The sequence below is a fragment of the Notamacropus eugenii genome, chromosome 4 (genome assembly GCF_028372415.1).
Source record: "Notamacropus eugenii isolate mMacEug1 chromosome 4, mMacEug1.pri_v2, whole genome shotgun sequence".
NCBI lineage: Eukaryota > Metazoa > Chordata > Mammalia > Diprotodontia > Macropodidae > Notamacropus > Notamacropus eugenii.
In genome coordinates, this window is record NC_092875.1 from 70,292,906 (window position 1) to 70,315,785 (window position 22,880).

At 36.3% G+C, this 22,880-nt stretch overlaps 1 protein-coding gene and 1 pseudogene across 1 annotated transcript; both read left to right on the forward strand.

The window, feature by feature from the left end:
• The first annotated feature begins 478 nt into the window (after window positions 1–478).
• LOC140502236 (vomeronasal type-1 receptor 4-like) lies at window positions 479–1,378 on the forward strand. Its single transcript, XM_072606530.1, has one exon. The coding sequence runs from the start codon at window positions 479–481 to the stop codon at window positions 1,376–1,378; it is 900 nt and encodes a 299-aa protein (XP_072462631.1).
• A 16,558-nt stretch (window positions 1,379–17,936) lies between these two features.
• LOC140502237 (vomeronasal type-1 receptor 4-like) lies at window positions 17,937–18,826 on the forward strand (annotated as a pseudogene).
• The last annotated feature ends 4,054 nt before the right edge of the window (window positions 18,827–22,880 follow it).

The window sequence follows — 22,880 nt, forward strand, 5'->3', positions numbered from 1 at the left end:
TTGACTCATAGCTCTTTTCCCTTTTCTTTGTATTCCCCTCACACAATAGGATTACACAAAAATCGTTGGCCTGGGTTTTGAACTAATTTGTTCCTTCAGTAAGAAGATCTGCAAAATTCAATGAAGAAGAATTTGTAGTCAGAATTACAGGATGTCAATTTTTACTTTAATTAGAGATTATTACGTTAAGTAATTTTGAACAGAAAAATTCCAAATCTACAACAACCTGCAGTCTTCAAAATCTAACTCAGGTCCGCCAAATGCTCACTGAGTTAGAGGAACTGATGAATAAGGATTTTAGCAAGAAAAAGACTTGTATAACTTTCCTAAAACAGTAATATCCATCAACATATGCAGAGGAATGAGACAGAAGTAGTATTTCAAGTCTATCCTATTGATTGGAATTTCTAAGTATGAAAGTAAATAGCTTTCCTGTGTCCTCTCTGGGTTTTTCTCTGCCTAAAGTTTTCTTTTTAAGATGAATTCAACACTTCGAGAAATCATGTACCTTGGCTATGTGTTTTTCTCTGTGACCACAATAGGTACTATAGCAAATTTCATTTTCTTTACTTCTTATTTGTTAAATGTCATTGCTGGCCTCAAGATAAGTTCTTTAACCGTTATATTCATCCAGCTGACCTTGGTGAACTCCATTATGCTTATTAGCAAGGGAGTCCCACAGACATTGCAGGGTTTAGGGTGGAACAATTTTCTGGATGATGTTGGGTGTAAAGTTGTATTTTACTTTCGCAGACTGAATCAAGGGCTTTCAATTTCCTTGACTTGCCTCCTGTGTATCTTCCAGGCCATCACCATCAGCTCCATCAATTCCATGTGGGCAGGACTCAAAGTCAGACTTACAACACATATCACCCTCTCTTATGTCTTTTGTTGGATCTTCAATATGCTCATAGAAATTCCTGTTCCAATAAGTACAAGAAGTCCAAGGAGCAGCAGCAACTTCACAAATGCATTTGATAATGGGTTTTGTACTGCAGAAGATATTATGGGTGTTTATTTGGTAATGACCACTTTCAGAAATGCGCTTTGTTTGGGGCTCATGGTCTTGGCCAGTGGCTACATGGTGATTCTCCTACACAAACACCACCAACATATCCAGAAAATTCGAAGCACCAAATGCTCATCCAGAAGGCACCCTGAGATCAAAGCCACCCAAACCATCCTCTTACTCATGAGCACATTTGTCAGCTTTTATGCACTCACCTCCATTTTTACTCTTCTCCTTAGTTATTTTGACCAAAAGTCTCCCTGGATGTTGTCTACCTCTATCTTCCTGTCACTATGTTACCCAACCTTCAGTCCCTTTCTGTTGATCCCCAGACTCTGTAGGCCTACCTGTAATTTCTTAGTCAAGTGATGTCCCCCTTGTCAAACTGGTCTTCAGATGTGACCATGGAGTAATAAGTAAAATGATTCCTCCTCCTACTATCCCTTTACCTACCTCCTAAGTGTTCTTGAAACAGAGGAAACACAAAGAGGCTTTTAATCTGGAAAAATCAAATAAGAGAAGAATCTCATGATATAGTCACAGCAGAGCTTAAATAGATTTCATAGAGCCTATGTACCACAACTCATACACAAGGAAGTATGCCTTCAAAGAAGAAACAGAACTGTAAATCCTTGATACTCCCTTCAACTGTGTGAGCATGGCTGTCAAGTTTCCACTTCATCTTCTCTTCTCAAATCTTAATATCTTCATTCTCTTTAAGTGATCCTAATATGATGATGAGGATACTTAATATTCTCGTTACCTTCTTCCTGGTCTTCTTACATCATAAGTGGTTTTAAAAATACAAATTTAATAATTTTATCACATCTACCTGGTGCTTCCTACTATACTTTTACTGCACTCTAAGAGTGAATTATCTTTACTGGCTACCACATCAAGCTAGTGACTCATTTTGAGCATTTAAGTCACGAAAAAACCCAGTTTTTTTATTTTCATCAACTTCTGTCTAACCATGTTGACAAGAGAAACACAGATCAAAAGAACTCTGAAGTGTCACCTTGGACCGATAAAATTGAGAAACATAGCAAAAGATAAGCACAATCCATATTGGAGGGTTTGTAGGAAAATAGTACACTAAGTTATTGTTATTGGAGACGTTAACTGATTCAACCATTCTGGAAAGCAATTTGGAACTATGTAAATAAAGCAACTAAAAGATCCAGAGATTTGACTGTTGGATATATAAATCATGAAAGTCAAAGACAAAAACATGATGGACAGAATTCCTACAAATATATATATATGTATATATATATGTGTATATATATATATATTTACATATATATATAAAACTGTATACTTCATGGCAATAAACTGGAACAAAGTAAAGAGAATAACCATAACAAAGAGAACAACAATAGCAAAGTAAAGAGAATACAATAACAATCACAAAACATTCAAAACTGAATATGTTGAAATTCTATGGCACAAACCTGTCCCGAAAGAAGATGAATGAAAAGATTCCTTTCTTGTTCCTGTGGGCTCCATTAATGGGGAACAATGCACAAAATTTAGCCTTTACTCATATATTCTTCAGTTTTGCTAATTTAAAAAAAAAAAACTTATTCCTCCTAAGACATTCGATCATTCTGGAAATATTACTTCAGACTAAATGATATTGAATACGCAATACATCATAATATTAAAAGAAAAGATTACTCCCAAGCACATATGTGGCAATTTCACATTTGATGAAATACCATCTTTCAGAAAAGATAGGCATGCAGGAAACAGGTAATCAGGAAACATGAAGAAGTAAATATTTACTATTAGAAATATGGGCTCCATATGTATAGAGAGGGGCCCGCATGTGATAAAGACAACGTTATTGTGTGTGTGTGGCTCAAAGAGAGGTAGATGTGATGTTTCTAGTCCTTTCTTCACCCACCCTTCTCCAAGAACGATTTTTATTCCTGCCAGGAGGATAAGATCCTTCTATTCTCAGAGAGAGAAGGAGTACAAGATGGTAATGAGATCTATCTGCCCCTTTAAATGTTATTTGTCTAAGAGAAACGATCAGGTTCCATCTAACTTTTGATCATTTTGTCATATTGTGCAGGACAGCTACAAGCTCCATATCCAAGGATTGACCCCTTTCTCACCTATTACCACTTCCACAATGAGCATACACAGCAAATAGCAAAGAAATTCATTCATCCAAATAGAACAAAGTATAAATATGACAAGGTATGTATTTAGGGGAATATGGGCCACTCAACACAGAGTAAAGGAACTCTCCCATTGGGAGTAATATAACTGCAGTCAACTGAGAGAGAAGGTCCTGTTTCTCAATAAAGAAGACACTCCCCAGGTTCCCTAGCATAACAAACTAGGAATGTGGACATAATGAAGATGACCTCTATCTCTTCTGATTTCCCACATTTTCCATCAGCAACTAGATAGCCTATGCTTTCTTCTCTCTCAAAGCTGGAATCCCACTCAGTGCTATACTTGAAGACACACACTTTGAGAATTCCAATGAAAGATTCTCATTTGAAGAAGAGTGGGGACTGGCTGAGGTCTAAAGCTCTATAACTTTCACCAACTCAACCATGCACTTCAGGCAGGATAGGACTTTCACTGCCACCAGTAAAGGGGATGTCATTTATTAATGGCAAAGGCATATAGTGATCTATTATCATGTTGTTCCATGTCCCCTGCTTCTGGGCATCATACACTGGCTATCCAATAGATATTAACACATCTTTTAAGAATAAAATATCATCTAATTTGTGAGTTTCTTTTCAACAGTCTATCATATTATCTCTGTCTCTGAATTTTTCTTCAGAGTTGTTCTGGTAGGTTGTAACAAAAAACCAGAATGATACTGGCTATGATCATCTGGTATTTTCTGTGTCTCTGTTTCTTGATGATTTGAGATTGTCAAGGACTACGCCCAACTTAAGCTGTTAAAATGCTGCAGTTTCAAAATAGAAAGTAAGTGACAACCTGAGAGACGGTTGGGACAATTATCAGAAGGGTATTTACTTAACCAATACTTAGAAGGAATATTTAGCAAGGATACAATAAATAAACAGGACTTTATTAAGTATAATAAATAGAGAATAAATAACAAACTGTATGAACAGAATAGCAGAAAGTATTTGCAGAATAGAGACATTTTTATTTACCATGTCAAATCCCTGAAGAAGTGAAAAAGAAAACAACAGATTGTAAAAGCAAACACACTGAAGTCAGACAATCTAGAAGAGAAGAAAAAAACAGTGATGTTAAAAATAAAAAATGTAATCTCTAGACAGGAAATCACATTGATCCCATCCTTCCAAACTGAGCACTGTAGGCTTCTCAGGGCAAAAAATAAGGTGAAAAAACTATTTTTCCATTCAAAGAAATTCTCCTTGTTCCCCATCAGCTTCACCCAATGGTACCAGAATCTCTCAAATACACAACACAACTCAAAAATGATAATCATATGCCTACTGAGGAAAACCAAAGTAAAAAACCCATAAGTTCACCTGGTTCAATCCCTGTATCTAGTTTTAATGTGTAAGAAGTTGTCAAGCAACAGCCTTCTTACGCTCTTAATGGGGTCAGAGCTACATGCCATCTAGAATGTAACAGGAAGAAACAGAGAGAGTGAAGGCACTCTATTTTTAATGATCCCTTGAGTCATTGGATCTTCCTACTTACTCACCACCAGTCAAGAATTAAGTGTTTATTAAGCACTTCCTATTTACCAGGCACTGTGCTGAACAATGAGGATAGAAGAAAGAAAAAGAAGGATATTTCCTGTCAAGAAAAGCTTATGATCTAATAGGGGAACTCAACACACAAGAAGAATGTATGAAACTGGAAGAGAGGCAGAGGGTGCTAAGAATAGTGGTGAGGAGTGAGTATCAAGGCTGATGAATTCTTCATGTTGATGAGTTTTTTCAAGGCATGAAGGAGAACTTCAACGGAAGGTAGTCAAATTGGAAATGAAGAGAATCATAGAATCTCAAAGGATGATGAAGCTCAAAGATGAAATTCCTCAGGAGGTTCCTAGAGACATTAATGAAAACTGTAAAGTTCAGCTGCCTTCGGTTCAGCAATTCAAAGCTCAAGCTATTAGCAGAGATGTAAGAGAAAAAGAAATTTCTCAGTGCTGCAGGAAACAGGAAGTTTTGCAGTACAAACAGAGATATGCCAACAAGCAAAATAGGAAGAGTTAAAAACACTACTTAAGTATCAGAAGTCTCCCAGAAGAATATTATTAAATTAAAAAACCTGGACAATAAGTAGCTCTTCTTTTTCCTCTTCCATTAATATATTTCATATACTCATTTAAAATAATGAAACACTCTTTTGTACAAGAGAAAGTGAGAAAACCATGCAAATCTAGAATTCAAATCTCTGAGTCAAACTTAAAATCGTTCATGAAACTATCAAGCTCTCAAGGAAAGGAACATTTAAAAAGTCTCCATAGTAGCTAACAAGATGTCACATTAAAGAAATCCTATCTTTCTTTCCAAAATTGTAGTCAAGTTGGCAGATAAAGTTTGGCCTAGGATGACTGGCCAAAAATATATGGTAAGTTCTTGTTTTTTACACTGAAAAATGCAGAGAGGAATGTATAACTTAAGTATTTGAATATAGTTTTTCTCATCATTGAATATATCCAGGTCAATAAGTCTCCCAAAATGTGAAGGAAGACTTATATGATGCTTGGCTGAATCACCCTCATACTTTATTTCCCCTTTCCATGCTGAGAGGATAGTTACTGAAAAGAAAAAAAAATAAATCTTCTTACATTCAAAGAGGTGGTTGCTCAAAGAGATATCCTGAAAGATATTAAAGAAACAAAAATTTGTGGCACAGCAAAAGCTCAATGGCATTTAAATGCAAAACCCCCTGAAATTAACAATTTTCTGCTTAATATAATCAAATAATATCCTGAACAATGTATTACAGACAATTACATAGGATAATTGCACCCAGTGTTTTAAATATAGAAAATGTGGACCTAACTGAAATATCCATCTTTTTTCTTTTCAAAAGTTTTTATTGATGTTTTCATTTTCTTCCATCACCAGGGTATCCCTTATATCCATCCCTCTCCCCATTCTTCTTTTTCCTCTTTTTAAAAAATATTTTATTTGTTTTCAGTTTTCTACAATCGCTTCCATATATCTTAAATTTTTTCCCCTTCCTCCTCCTCCTCCCTCTGTCCTTCCCCACTCCCTCCCTGAGATGGCATGCAATCTTATATAGGTTCTACATTTTTATTAAATACATTTTCATCTCAGTCATATTGCAAAGAAGAATTAAAATTAAAGGTAGAAGCCATAAAACAAAACAAAAAAGCTCAAAACATAACACAAGAGAATATGGTCTGCTTCATTCTGTGATCCAGTCTTTCAGCTAGAAGCTAGAATGCTATTGTTTACCTGGTGCTGAGCTGGCTGGTGTGACAAAGCAGAAGCCAGGTGAAATCTTTCTCAGTTTCCTCAGAGTTACCCTGGAGCTGTGTGGGGGAGGGGTGGTCTGACCTCAGAAGGTTTTCTCTCCTGAGCACAGGCAAACCCCGTTTGGACTAATATCTTCCCAATTTCCCTGGCAGCCCTGAGGCACGCCTGGGGTCCTGATGTTGACGATTATGGGCTCCACCACCCTGGGACTAGGGATCTCCTCCTGGTTCACTGAGACAGCTCCAGTCCTGCATTGATTCCCTTCAGCCACAGCAAGAGGGACCCCACTTTGCAATTTTCCTGGCCTCATGGGCTAAGAGACTGTTTACCCCTTTGACTGATCCCACTGTTTCAGGATTTTTTCCTGGGGAGATTCTCTGGGATTTTCAAGGTTAGCAAAAGGAGGGGTATAGCATTTACGGATCACTCCACCATCTTGGCTCCCAGAAGTTCAAGTAGGTGACTTCCAGACATTTAATCTGCAGACTGATAGTCTCAGGAGTGGCTGTTGCAGTTACCTGGGTTTCTGCAGTTCTCTCTCACTCAGTTCCACTGGATTCCCATCCTGGACTTATATGTTTGAGATTCTGGAGTGCTGCTGCTGCTTCAGACTGCCCTGGGCTTCCTGCTTGACTTTGCTATGACAGAGGTCTGCACTGGTACAGCCTTTGGCTGAAAAAAAATGGTCTCATCCATACCTTTCGTTCATTCTGCTGCTCCAAAATTTGACTTGAGGTGTTATTTTAAAGTTGTGTAGAGGACAAATCAGTCAGTTTGGCTGGGTTCCTATCTCTACTCTTTATCTTGGTTCTGCATGCTTATCTCTTTCTACTGCATTTTATATTCTTCACATCATACCCAAAGTGACTGCACTCCATAGCAAGATCATCAACCTGAATCTGGAAGAGATCTCTGAAGTCACCCAGTACAGTCCCTTCATTATACAGATAAGGAAACAAGGTTAAGTAGAAATTTAAAAAGCAGAATCATGGCTTTTAAATCTAAATTCAGTTCTCTTCCCTCTCTGCCAGGCTCCTTTTATTCTTCCATCACCATCCTACTGTCTCCCATCACTGTGTCTTTGCTTAAGCTGTCACCCATGCTTGGAAGACATGAAGACATGACCATCCCCACTCTGTACTGATTTCTATCAAACACTCTTTGAGGCACCAGAGATCTAGCTAACATATCTCCGAGACCTGACTCTAGTTTGTGTTTATGTATGTTTATGTATGTGCATGCATACGCATATTTTTCTCATATGAGACGTGAGGTCTCTAATTCATAACAATAATAATATAAAAATCCTTCTTTTGTTACTTCTTAAAGCATTTTAAAATAAAGATTCTTAATGCAAATTACCAGTTGAATTGTCTAATAAAACTGTAGATAAGAAAATTTTTTTCTCACAGTTCATCAGAGTATGGAGTTTTTACCCCATGTACAGTCCTCATAAATGCTAATTAAATACTATATCCTCCTCTTTTTTTGACCATTTTCTATAGCAAAATATTCACACGGCATAAAATAAAATTCATCTTTCTCAGGAGACAAAACTTATCATTAAAGTACAAAAAAAATGAACAAAACTTTTACAAAGTGGAATACCTAAGATCAGCAACGTCAATTTCCTAGAAAGCAATACAGAAGGGGGAAAAAAGTAAGGTGAAAAAAATTCACCAAGTTTCAACAGTGCCTGGAGATGTGCACAATCACTCATTTTCTTTCTATGAAGATCATTACTGAAATGGAATAATGAGCATGAAAATGTTTCGTCTGTAATCAAAATCATATGTTGTATTCTTTGGTAATTGTCCTTATCTCTAGCTTACTTAATACTTCTTAACTAATAGGTAAGGAGGGGATAGGAATTTTTTCTCTCCTCATTTTTATGTTAGAATCTAGATTACTTCCAATTTTTTTTTCTAAATCTTCTTGGAAAACAGACAATTGTTTTCTAGGTAATTTCTGTTTTTTGTTTTACTACACCTTGAGCTATTGAATTCAATTATTTCTTATTCTATATCATATAATCTGTTCTTCTGGTTCTACTTACCATTTTTTAAATTTAATTTAATTTAATTTTATTTTATTGATCTCTCACAGAAAGAGAAAAAGAATCTTCACAAATTAACACCAGGAAACTTTAACAGAGTTCTCACTCAGTACCACCTCCCCCAAACAAATCTACACACCCGCTGCAATGAACACAAGCCATCCCTTAGGTTTGTTAATGAGGACCTAGATGTAAGAATCTCCCATGATGGTGGTATCTCTGCCTAAACACCTACCCTGTCCTCACCCCATCCCACAAAAATGACACAATGATTTTGCCCAACCATGTGAAGCAAAAGAAGAGGGGAAATGAAGGAATAACATACAGTGACAGTACCCAGGGAGCAAAGTAAGTCAGCAAAGCACTTTGGGAGCAAAGTAAATAAGATCAACCAGGAGAGAAGTTCCTGGATCTCATTCAAGAGGAAATTCCTTAAAGTTCCTAGAATAGAAAATTGGAAAAAGGGACAAGATGAGAACTGCCTGTATCTCTCATGTCTTTCCAAAGTTTTTCCATCGGCCAAATGAAGTGTGGCTGGCCTATCCCATCTTCTGTCTCAAAGTTGAAAGCCAACTCAATGCTGTGAATGAAGACTCATATTTTGACAGTTCCAATGAGACACTCCTACTTGAAGAAAGTCCCCAAAGTGGGGACTCTTTGAGATCCGAAACTCTAGCCTTTCACCATGCCCCTCACCCAGGACAGGATCTTCATGTCCCCAAAAAGTAGAGAGTCACATATTAATGGGCTTTGAGACATGTGTTACAAACACATATGATGAATTTAGAGTGAATATATACGTGCAAGTGGACATATTATAAGAACTTATATGAACAGGTCATATATACAAGAAAACCTGCATGGAAGACATATTATCATGTTATTTCCTGACCCTGCTCATGGACATCACACACATGCTATCCAATAGACATCAATTTACCTCATATGGTCATAACATCATCTCATATGAGTGTTTCTTTTCAATAGTCCATCCCATTACTTTTGTCTCTACATTTTTGGTCACGCAGTTGTTCTCTGCTACCTTCTGAGCTTTATTTCTTCAGTACCATATAGTGTTTTATGCTCTAATACTGAAATGCATTTCATAGAAAGTCCCTGACAAGTGCAAGTTGAATTTTTAAATGAATAGTCAAGGCTAAAAGCCACCTCACCTATCCTCATAGGTGGCAACAAAACCTAGAACAATGCTGGCTTTGATGATCTGTTATTTTGTGTATCCCTGCTTAGTGATGATTTCAAATTGTCATGGACTTGGCCCAGTTTAAGCTATTCAACTGGTGCAAGTTTAAAATTGAAACTAAACGAGATTTTTATAGAGCATGGAACAATTATCACAAGGGTGTTTACTTAGCCAGTGAAGAAAGGATATTTAGTACTGATACAATAAATAAACAGTACTTCATTGAATAATTCCTGCATATTAAACTCTGTGCTGGGTTCTTAGGTGCAAAGAAAAAAAAGTCATTCGTAAGAGATCTAAGATAATTAATAACTTGTGATTACCAAGGCTGAGGAAATCTCCTCAAGAAGATTTTTATACACTAATGAAATTACTGCATTGTGCCTAAGTATATGCATATGTATTTATGTGTTTGTGTGTGAATACATATAGACACACATACATACACGTGCTTATAATATATATGGAGAGAAATAGAGGAGGGAAGGAGGTAAATGAGATAGAGAGAGACAGAAAGAGAGAGAAAGAGAGAGGGGAGAGGGAGAGAGAGGGAGGGAGGGAGGGAAGGAGGGAGAGAGAGAGGGAGATTAAAAAACTTTAAGAATTGTAAAGTGCATTATTTTCTCACCAAGATTTCCCTTTACTAGGCCAGTTTGATCAGTAGACCAAATCCAGGCCACTGACTGTGGTTGGACACCACATGATCTGAGAATGGTTAACCTTTTGGTCGATGCACTATAGTTTGCTAACCCTGAGCCTACACAATGAAGTTACAACCAGACTCAAACATACGTATAGACACATAAAGATGTGTGCATAAATATGTATCATATAGAGATATTATATGTATATACATACACATGTGTATATATACACATAGGTGTGTGTACCTTTAAAATACATGGGAAGGAGTACTTTATTAGCTCCAAAGTGGTTTCCTTAAAATTTGCCTGTGAAGAAACTTATTATTCCTATATTATAGATGGGAAAAAATGGTCCTCAGGTTAAGTTACTCAGGATTTGAATCCAGCTCTCCTGACTTCAAGTTTAGTTCTCTTCCCAGTAAACCATGTTGTTCTCTTAGTACTTAGAACCTTTGTACTTCAGTGCTCATTGCCACAGAGTTACCAGAGAACTTTTGAGGCCTCAGACAATAAACTTCCAAGTTCTTATCTTCCTGGGAAACTTACATTGCAAAACTTATTACTTTATGATACCTGTTGTTTTGGGAGGTCCCAGAAAAAATTCTGAGCATCGAACATCTGGCTATGGCATTCTCTATTATCAACAGGATTTACCAAGTTTATTGTGCATGCAATATTCTACAAGATTCTGTGAGACCATATGAGGCAGAATGTCTTTTCATGAGGCTCCCAGCATGTTTGAGGACTCATGATAGCAGAGTCATTGAACACTTAGGTGGCAAAGTGGACATAGTGATAATATGCACCTGAATTAGATAAAGTAGCATTTCATTTTCCATTTTACTTTTCATACAATCTAGGGTCTATACTCCAGGATCTCCAGGAACTCTCTATATAATCTAAAATAGATCCTTCACATGAAAACCTAAGTAAACAGACCACAGGAATGGGAGCCAGAAATACCTGAGCTGGAATTATGCCTTAGACAGGAGCGAGCTGCGAGGCATTGAGCAAATCACTTAATTCCTTTGAATGGCATTTTTCTTACCTCTAAAGTGGAGATAATAATATCCCCTACACCAAGGTTTTTGTTAAAATCAAATGAGTTAAAGGATGTACAGCGATGGGCAAACCTTAAAGTGTTATAACGTTAAAGTGTTATAAGAATGACACATATTATAATTATTATAGTTACTATATTAGCAATTATTAATAAGCTCCTTTGAACATTTCACTACAATGCGTAAACTTTTAGAGGCTTGTTATTACTAAATGAATACCACTTATATGCTCATAATTACTACTCAAGGCATACCTTAATTTTTTCATTCATCTATGTTCTTATCTCTCTTTTCTTTTAGAAACTTATTATTTGTTTTAAACTTTTTTAAAAATTTTAATTCCAAATTTTCTCTTTCTCCCAAACCCTGATAAAACAAGCAATTGCATGTGTGAAATCATTCAAAACATATTTCCACATTAACTATGTTAATAAAAAAAAACAAAAAAAGCAAAGGGAATATCATACTTCAATTTGTATTCATGGTTCATCAGTTATTTTCCTGGAGATGGATAATATTTTTTCATCATAAATCCTTTAGAATTGTCATAGATCACTGTGTTGATCAGAGTATCTAAGTCTTTTACTGTTGATCATTATTACAATAATGCTGCTGCTGTGTAAAAGGAACCCCCTGTTCTATCAGTTCATTTTGCATCAGTTCAAATAGATCATCCTAGATCTTTCTAAAACCATCCCCTTCGTCATTCCCTGGCACAATAGTATTCTGTCACAATCATATATTATCACAATCATAACTTGTTCAGCCGTTCTCCAATTGGTTGGCATGCCCTTGATTTCTAATATCTTGCACCAGGAAGTGAGCAGTGTGTCCTTAAAAGGCTGCTCAGACACCCAGAGGGCTACCAAATCCCACTGCTGCTTCCAGTGGTAGAATGACCCTATGACCTGGGCTGCTTGTATGCAGGGTTTTGACTACAGCTCCCAGTGCATCTGCACTTTCTGCTTCTCCATTTCCCTGACAACACAGGACTCTGAGATAAGTAAAGATGATAAAAATGTATAGTCGATGTCTTTTGTTTTGTGCATTCATTGGATTTAAATGAGGTAGATTTACACGCAGTCATCGGCTGCATTCTGTCGTCCAGGTTCATCACAGTGCAGTGGTAGGACAGAGTCAAGACTACTGGTGATGGCTCAATATACAATGGATGACCATGGTGTTCTCAGTGTCTAACCAAGCTCTAAGTGCTCCCCAGAGTCTGCTTCAGCTGCCTTCATGGTCACTGGAATAAATTGTTCTCATCCATTCATTTCACAAGGGAAATCTTCACATGCTTAGGATAGACACCCCATCCCCCAACTCAGCAATGGGTTGGAGATCCCTTAGCTACACTCAAGTTTTAGCCCATCTTCATTCAACACACCCTATACCTTGTGATCTATCTTACCCTATAGAAAAGTAGGAGGAAAAGGGGAAGGAAAAGGAGAGGGTCTGTTAGAAGAGTGGGCAGAAGGGAGAGCAGAATTAGGAGCAGAAAGGGAAAGAGAAAAGAAGAAGGTTGTAAGAAGGGAGGGCAGATTTGGGTAGACAATGATCAGAAGCAAAACACTGGTGAGGAGAGATGAGTGAAAGGAGAGAGAAAAGTATTTAAAAAGGTGGAGAATAACAAGGAGGAAAATACATGGTTAGTAATTATAATTGTGAATGTGAATGGGATAAACTTTCCCATAAAACAAAAGTGAATATCAGAGTGGATTAAAAAGTAGAATCCTGCAATATGCTGTTTGTAAGAAACACATCTGAAGCAGGGAGAAACATATAGAATAAAGGTAAAAGGCTGGAGCAGAATATACTGTGGTATATTCTGTCATAAGATAATATGTAATTAATATAATATAATCATGTAATAAAGCAAAAATAAAGTAAAAAAAAGAACAGGCATAGCAATTCTGATCTCACACAAAGCAAAATCAAAACAATGATCTAATTAAAAGATATGAGGAAGGCAGGTGCATCTTGCTATATGGTACCATAGACAATGAAATAACATCAATAATAAACATGCATCACATAGTATATCTTCCAAATTTTTGAAGAAGTTAGACGAGTTACAGGAAGAAATAGATAGCAAAACTACACTAGTAGGGGACCTCCTCTTACCCCTCTGATAACTAGATAATTCTAACTACTAAATAAATAAGAAAGGAATTAAGGAGGTAAATAGAATTTTAGAAAAATTAAATAGGATAGACCTCTAGAGAAAACTGAATGAGGATGCCAGTGTTACATTGTACCTACAGAAAAACTGACCGTGTATTAAGACATAAAATCCTCACAATCAAATACAGAAAGGGAGAAATATGAAATGCAACGTTTTCAGAACATGATACAATAAAATCACATGTAATAAAGGGCCATGGAATGATACATTAAAAATTAATTGACAGCTAAATAATCTAATCCTGAAGGATGAATGAGTCAAACAACAAATCACAGAAACAATCTATAATTTCATCAAAAAGAATGATGATAATAAGACAAGATACAAAAATTTAAGGGATCCAGACAAAGCAGTACTTAAGGGAAATTTTGTATCTATAAATGCTTACCTGAATAAAGTAGAGAAAGAGCAAATCAATGAACTGTGAATACAATTTAAAAAGCTAGAAAAAGAATAAATTAATAATCCCCAATTAAATACAAAATTAGAAATTTTGAAAAATCAAAGGAGAGATTAATCAAATTGAAAGTAAGAAAATGATTCCACTAAGAAATAAAATTAAGAGCTACTTTTATAGAAACAAAAAATGGACAAACCTTTGGTCAGTTGGATTTAATAAAAAGAAAGTAGAAAACCAAATTACTAGAATCAAAAATGAAAAGGGCGAATTCAACTTCAATGAAGAAGAAATTAAAGCAAAAATTAGGAGCTACTTTTCCCAAATGTATGCCAATAAATCTGACGATCTAATGAAATGCATGAATATTTACAAAAATATTAATTGTCCAGATTAATAGAAGAGTAAAATATTTAAATAGCCCCATTTTAACAAAAGTAACTTAAAGAAGTCATCAATGAACTCACTAAGAAAAAATCTCCAGGTCCAGAAGTATTTAAAAATGAATTCTGCCAAACATTCAAAGAACAGTTACTTCCAATACTATATAGCATATTGGGTAAAATAGGCAAAGAAGTTCTATCAGACTCCTTTTATGACACAAACATGGTGCTGATACCTAAATTAGAAAGAGCCAAAACAGAGAAAGAAAATTATAGACCAATTTCCCTAATGAAAATTGTTACAAAAATTTTAAATAAACTATTAGCAAAGAGATTACAGCAATCTTTCATGAGGATCCTGAACTACTGCCAGGTGCAGTTTGTATCAGAATGCAGGACTCGTTCCAAATTAGGATAACTATTAGCACAATTAATCACATCAGCAAAAATACCAAATAGAAATCATATGATTATATCAATAGAAGCAGAAAAAATTTTTTTGAGAACATACTATAACCATTCCTATTAAAAACTTTAAAGAGTATAGGAATAAATAGAGTTTTCCTTAAAATGATAAGTAGTATCTATCCAAAACCATCATCAAGCATTATCTGTAATGGGAATAAGCTAGAAGACTTCCCAATAATATCAGGGGTGAAACAAGGATGCCCATCATCACCACTATTATTCAGTATTGTACTTGAAATGTTAGCTTTAACATTAAGAGAAGAAAAAGAAATTGAAGAAATTCAAATTAGGCAATCAGAAAACAAAACTACCACTCTTTGTGGATATGTGATGGTATACTTAGAGAATCCTGGAGTCAACTAAAAAAAAAACTACTTGAAACAATTAACTTTTTTTTTTTTTTGCAAGTTGCAGGATTTAAAACAAACCCACACAAATCATCAACTGCTCCATATACAACCAACAAAGCTCCTCAAGAAGAAATAAAGACAAATTCCATTTAATAACTCTAGACAATACAAAATATTTGGGAGTCTACCTGCAAAGAAAACCCCAGAAATTGTATAAACACTATTGTAAAAACTTTTCACACAAATAAAGTCAGATCTAAATTCTAGCTTTTGGCATAAGAAAGTATTTGACAAAAACTGATGGGAAAACTGGAAAATTCCATGACAGAAACTAAGCACAGACCACCATTTCAAAGGGTATGCCAAGATAAGGTCAAAATGGTTACATAATTTAGACACAAAGTATATTAACAAATGCAAATTTGAAGAGCAAGAAATAGTTAACCTATCAGATCTCTGGGGAAGGAGAGAATTTGTGACCAAACAACAAATGGAGAACATCATGAAATGCAAAGTAGATAATTTTGATTATGTTAAATTAAAAAGGGTTGGCACAAACAAAATCAATACAACCAAGATTAGAAGAAAAGCAGAAATATGGAAAACAATTCTTACAGCAAGTGTTTCTGATAAAGGTCTCATTTTTCAAATATATAGAGAACTGCGTCAGATTTGTAAGGATATAATTGTTCCTCTATTGATAAATGGTCACAGGATAAAAACAGGCAGTTTTCAGATGAAGCAATTAAAACTATATATGGTCATATGAAAAACTGTTCTAAAACCCAATTGATTAGAGAAATTAAATTAAAACGAAAGAATAGACCTCTGATGACAACTTCAAGCCTATCAGATTGGCTAATATAATGGAAAAAGAAAATGATCACTTTTGGTGGACTTGTGCATTTGATTCAACCATTCTCGAAAGCAATTTGGAACCATGCCCAAAGGCCAATCAAACTGAGCACACCCTTTCATCCTGCAATACCACTGTTAGGTCTGTATCACAAAGACGTCATAAAAAGGGGAAAGGACCAACACGTACAAAAAATATTTATAGCATCTCTTTTTATGGTGGCAAAGAATTGAAAATTGAGGGAAAGCTTATTCATTAGGGAGTGGCTGAAGTTGCTATATGGATGTAATGGAATACTATTATAGTTCTATAGGAAATGATGAACAGGCATATTTCAGAAAAACCTGGAAAAAACTTAGATGAACTAATACTGAGGGAAGTGAGCAGAACCGGGAGAACCTTGTACACAGCGACAGCAACTTTGTGTGATGATCAACTATGACTGGCTCAGCTCTTCTCAGCAATACAATGATCCAAGACAATTCCAAAAGACTCATGATGTAAAGTACTATCCACATATGGAGAAAGAACTATGGAATCTGAATGCAGATCAAAGCATACTATTTTCATGAGGTTTTTCTTCTTTTTTTTGAAAGGGTCTTTGTCCTTTTGTTCTGTTCCTTCTTTCAAAACATGACAAATGTGGAAATAATGTTTACATGATTGAACATGTATAACCATTATCAGGTTGCTTGCCATCTTGGGAAGGGGAGGTGGGAGACAGGTGGGAAGAAGAAATTGGAAATCAAAATCGTATGAAAATGAATGTAGAAATTCCACGTATTCTAAATTCTCTTGAAAAAATACATCAGATTTAAAAAATCTATTAGAATAAGTAATTAACCTAACAAAGGTCTCTAGAAATATTTAGGATTTTAAAACTTGCTAAAACATATTTATACCAAAATGGCTGGGAAATTTTTTATATAACATAAAAAAATAACTAAAATAATTAATAAATCAAATTACCAAAGAAAAAGTGTTAAACCTAATACAAAAAGGGAAAGTTATACAGTGGACTTTATTGAGTCCATTAAGTATAGAACTATTTCTCTAACAATAACACCTTAGAAAATTTTTGTGTAACCATGAAGTTAAAATTACTCAACATGTCATTATTTAAAAATACAGTTCGTTTGGCTATATGTATGAAAAATTCCTTTATGGTCTTAACATAAAAATGGGAGACATTTCTTAAAACCATTGGGAAAACCTCTTATTTTTGATAAGTAAATGTATATGTATGTATTCATACGTGTGTATATATACACAGAAAGATATGTATGATAGTAGTCAAGAAACAAAGAAAAAAATATTATAAAAAATTAAATGTCTTTCAGTCCTGGGGGTGATGAGAACACATGGTAGTGTGGATAATCTATGTATCCTTTACTATGAGACTGACTCATAGCTCTTTTCCCTTTTCTTTTTATTCATCTCACATAATAGCACTACAGAAAGATCATTGGTCTATGTTTTGAAATGATTTGGTCCTTCAGGAACAAGTTCTGCAGAACTCAGCAAAGGAAAATGTGTGGTAGGAATTCAGAATGTCAATTTTTACCTTAATTAGAGAGAGAGCTACAGTAAAGAGCTGGGAATAGAAAATTTCTAAATCTACAAAAATCCCCAATCTTCATAAACGAACTTAGCTCTATCACCTGCTCACTGAGTTAGAAGAATTGAAGAATAAGAATTTGAGCAAGAAAAAGGCTGTGTAACCTTCCTAAAATAGTAACATTCATCAACATATGTAGAGGAATGAGACAAAAGAAGTATTTTGAGCCTCTCCTATGGACTGGAATGCCAAAGTATGATAGCCAATAGCTTTCCTGTGTTATCTCTGTTTTGGGTTTGTTTTTTGTTTTTTGTTTTGGCCTGAGGTTTTCTTTTTAAGATGAATAGAATACTTTCAGAAATCATCTAGCTTGGGATTGTGTTTCTCTCTGTGACCACGGTAGGGACTATAGCAAACTTTTTCCTCTTTACCTTTTATTTGTTAAATGTCGTTGTTGGTCACAAAATAAGTTCTCTAACCCTTATTTTCACCCAGCTGGCCTTAGTGAACTCCATTATGCTTATTAGCAAGGACATCTCACAAACATTGTAGGGTGTAGGGTGGAACAATTTTCTGGAAGTTGTTGGTTGTAAAGTTGTATTTTACTTTTTTAAACTGAGTCAAGGGCTTTCAGCTTCCTTGACTTGCCTCCTGTGTACATTCCAAGCTATCATCATCAGCTCCAGCAATTGCAGGTGGGCAAAACTGAGAGTCAAACTCACACAACACATCACACCCTCCAATAACTTTTGCTGGGTCCTCAATCTGATGATAGAAATTCCCATTCTGGTAAATACAAGAGGCCCAAGAAACAGCAGTAACTTTACAAATGCATTTCATATTGAATTTTGTACTTTCAAATATATCATGGGTGTTTATTTGATAATGACCACTTTCAGAAATATGCTTTGTTTGGGGCTCATGGTCTTGGCCAGAGCCTACATGGTCCTCCTCTTACACAAACACCACCAGCATGTCCAGAAAATTCGAAGCACAAAACTCTCACCCAGAAGGTACCCTGAGGTTAGAGCCACCCAAACCATCCTTTTGCTCATGAGTATATTTGTCAGCTTTTATGCCCTCGACTTGGTTTTTACTCTTTTCTCAGTTATTTTGACAAAAAGTCTCCTTGGTTGCTGTCTATCTCTATCTTCCTGTCACTATGTTACCCAAGCATGGGTCCCTTTCTGTTGATCCCCAGACAGTGCAGGCCTACCTGTAATTTCTAAGTCAAGTAATATCCCCCTTGTCATACTGGTCTCATCTGTGACCATGGAGTCATAAGTAGAATATTTTCTTTCTATCATCTCTTTACTTGCCGCCACAACGTTCTTGAAACAAAGGAGATCCAAACAGGTTTCTATTTTAGAAAAATCAAATAAGAGAAGAATCCCATGACATCAACATCACCATAGAGCTTAAGTAGGCCTCATAGAGCCCCTAACAAAACTCATATGCAAAGAAAGATATCTTCAAAGAATAAAGAGAACTGTAATCCTTGACACTCCCTTCAGATATGTGAGCACTACCATCATGTTTCCACTTCACCTTTTCTCCAATCTTTATATCTGAATTCTCTTCAAGTGATACTAATGTGGTCAGGAAGACACTTATTATTCTGGTTGCCTTCTTTCTGATATTCCCCCAGTCTTTAAAGGATTTAGCACAGTGTCCCTTACGCAGTTTGACCTATACATATCATGATTGCCTTATCACACCTACCTAGTCCTTGGTACTACCCTTCTTATATTGCTGTCTATGAGCAAATTCTCTTTTCTGGTTACTACATCATTGAAGTGACTTATTTTGAGGGCTTAAGCCATGAAAATATCCAGTTCTATTTGCATGAACTGCTGTCTAGCCATTTTCTCCTTCTGATTTTTGAACACGTGAGAAAAAATGTACTTGCATTTCTATTACATTTCATCTTACTATGTAATACTGGGGATAATCCCCACACATAAACCAACAACAAATATTTGTCAGGTTCAAAGTGCTATCTGAGTGAGTTCCCCATCAAATCCACAGTGCATGAGCATGAATCAAAATGTTCACTTTATCAGCTAGCCAGACAAAACAGTATTCAAACTCAATGGCATTGAGATGGAAGTTTATCATCATGTTTTTAAAAATCTGGTGTGAAATGAAAGCAATTAAGTAAGGACCCACTAAAATGATAAATAGGATGGCTATTTGTGAAACAAACAAAAAAAGGAGAGGGGCCTGAATTACACATTAAAGGAACAATTTGGTATTTTATTATCATTTCCATAGATTTAAAAGGATTTATTTTTATGTTCAAAAAAGGCAAAGATGTTTATTTGAAGTTAAATTAATATAGCTAAAAATTAATGCTTGATCACATGACCAGTAAGGAAGCAGAATGGAGATAGTAAGGGAGTGGAACCAAGATGGCAGAGTAGAAAGATGGACCTGTTGAAACTCCCCCACATAGCCCATAATATACCTGTAAAAAATGACTCTAAACAAATTCTAGAGCAGCAGAAGCCATAAAACGGGAGAGTGAAAGAGATTTCCAGCCCAAGACAGCCTGGAAGGTCGACAGGAAAGGTCTATCACACCGGGTGTGGAGCAGAGTGCAGCCCAGCGTGGGCCACAGGGTGCAGCAAGGACAGGACCTGGAACAGGATTCAGGGAGCCAATGGCAGCAGCAGTTCCCACATTGCTCAACCTCCAAATGCTACAGACAGCTTCAAAGGTCAGTGAGAAAGCCTTTTCATTGGAGTGAAAAGGGAAAATGATCTGGCCCCACCAGTAGCAGCCTCTGCAGCAACAGCTTCCATTTTTGGGGCCCTCTACCGAAAACCCCTGGGGGGACTGAGCAGCTCATCTGAATCTCAGCCCTGAGCCCCACCCTGGGGTGAGGAGGAGTGCTGGAGGTAGAGTTGGTGACAGTTGTGGAGAGAGAATTCTACTCCCAGATTCGGAGCAGAAAAGTTTTTCAGGGGCTCACAAACCAGTGCACAGGCAAACTTTTCTTCCTTGCTTGTGACAATTTAGAGGAAGTGAAAAGTTACAGGTCCCTAGAGTATACCCTACTCTTGACAAAGAACACAAAGATAGAGTAACTGGCTGGGCAAATGTCCAAAAAACGGGAAAAAAAGACTATAGAAGGCTGTGTGTTTCATCCTTCGTTGCTGAAGAAGACCATGCCATCAGAGAAATGATGACATGACTTGCACTTGACTTTGTTTTGAGTGAGGGAGGGCTGTGCAGGTCACCAACCTCACTTCTCTTCCAGAGCCATCTGAATCCAGGGACCAGATATTCATCAGGATGGCTGGATATGACCCAGGATGAGGCAATTGGGATTAAGTGACTTGCTCAAGGTTACACAGTTAGTGAGTGTCAAGTGTCTGAGGTGAGATTTGAACTCAGGTCCTCCTGATTCCTGCACTGGTTCTCTATCCACTGCACCACCTAGCTTCCCCTATAGAAAGTTACTTTCTTGGTGAACAGGCATTTTCTTCCACCCTTTCAGATGATGAAAAACAAAGCATAACATCAGAGGAAGTCAAGGCTTCTGCACCCAAAATCTCCAAAATAAACATTCAATGGTCTCAGGTCATGGAAGAGCTCAAAAAGGATTTTGAAAATCAAATAAGAGAAGTGGAGGAAAAATTGAGACGAGAAATTACAGCAATGGAAGAAAATCATGAAAAGTAAGTCAACAGCTTGCTAAATGAGACCCAAAAAAATGCTGAAGAAAATAACAACTCCATTGACAAAAGAAGTCCAAATAATGAATGAGGAGAATGCTTTAAAAATCAGATTTAGCCAAATGGAAAAGGAGGTCCAAAAGATCACTGATGAAAATAGGTCTTTAAAAATTAGAATGGAGTTGATAGAAGCTAATGAGTTTATGAGTAACCAAGAAATTACAAAACAAAACCAAAAGTATGAAAAAATAGAAGATAATGTGAAACATTTCATTGGAAAAGCAACTGACCTGGAAAATAGATCTAGGACAGACAATTTAAAAATTATGAAACTACCTGAAAGCCATGATCAAGAAAAGAGCCTAGACATTATCTTTCATGGAATTATCAAGGAAAACTGTCCTGATATTCTAGAACCAGGGGGCAAAATAAATATTGAAAGAATCCACCAAACACCTCCTGAAAGAGATCTGAACAGAGAAACTCCTAGGAATGTTGTAGCCAAATTCCAGAGTTCCTACGTCAAGGAGAAAACATTGCAAGCAGCTAAAAAGAAACAACTCGAGTATTGTGGAAATGCAATCATGATAACACAATATCTAGCAGCTTCTACATTAAAGGATCACAGGGTTTGGAATATAATACACCAGAGGTCAAAGCAGCTAAGTTTAAAACCAAGAATCACCTACCCAGCAAAAATGAGTATAACCCTTCAGGGAAAAAATGGTTATCCAAAGAAATAGAGGACTTTCAGGCTTCTTGATGAAAAGACCAGAGCTGAAAAGAAAATTTGACTTTCAAACACAAGAATTAAGAGAAACATGAAAAAGGAAAAGAGAAATCATAAGGGACTTTCCGAAGTTGAACTGTTTACATTCCTACATGGAAAGATAATATTTGTAAATCTTGAGACTTTTCTCAGTATTTGGGTAGTCAGAGGGATTACACACACACACACACACACACACACACACACACACACACACACAGAGCACAGGGTGACTTGAATAAGAAGGAATGATATCTAAAAAAATAAAATTAAGAAGTGAGAGAGGAATATAATGGGAGGAGAAAGGAAGAAATGAAATGGGGAAAATTCCTCTTATAAAAGAGTCAAGAAAAAGCTTTTTTCAATGGAGTAGAAAAGGGGGGAGATGAAAGGGAAAAAGTGAAGGTTATTCTCATCACATTTGGCTTAAGGAGGGAATAACATACTCAATTTGGTATGAAAATCTGTCTTACACTACAGGAAAGTAGGGGAGAAGGGGACAAGTGGGATGGGAGGGATGACAGAAGGGAGGGCAAATGGGAGGAGGGAGTAATTAGAAGTAAACACTTACGGGGAGGGCCAAGGTTAAAAGAGAGAATTGAATAAATGGGGGCAGGACAGGATGGAGGGAAATGCAGTTAGTCTTATACAACATGACTATTATGGGAGTTTTTTGCAAAACTACACATATATAGCCTCCATTGAATTGATTGCCTTCTCAGTGGGGATGGGTGGGGAGGGTGTAAGGGAGAGAAGTTGGAACTCAAAGTTTTAGGAGCGGATGTTGAAAATTGTTTTTGCATACAACTGGGAAATAAGAAATACAGGTAATGG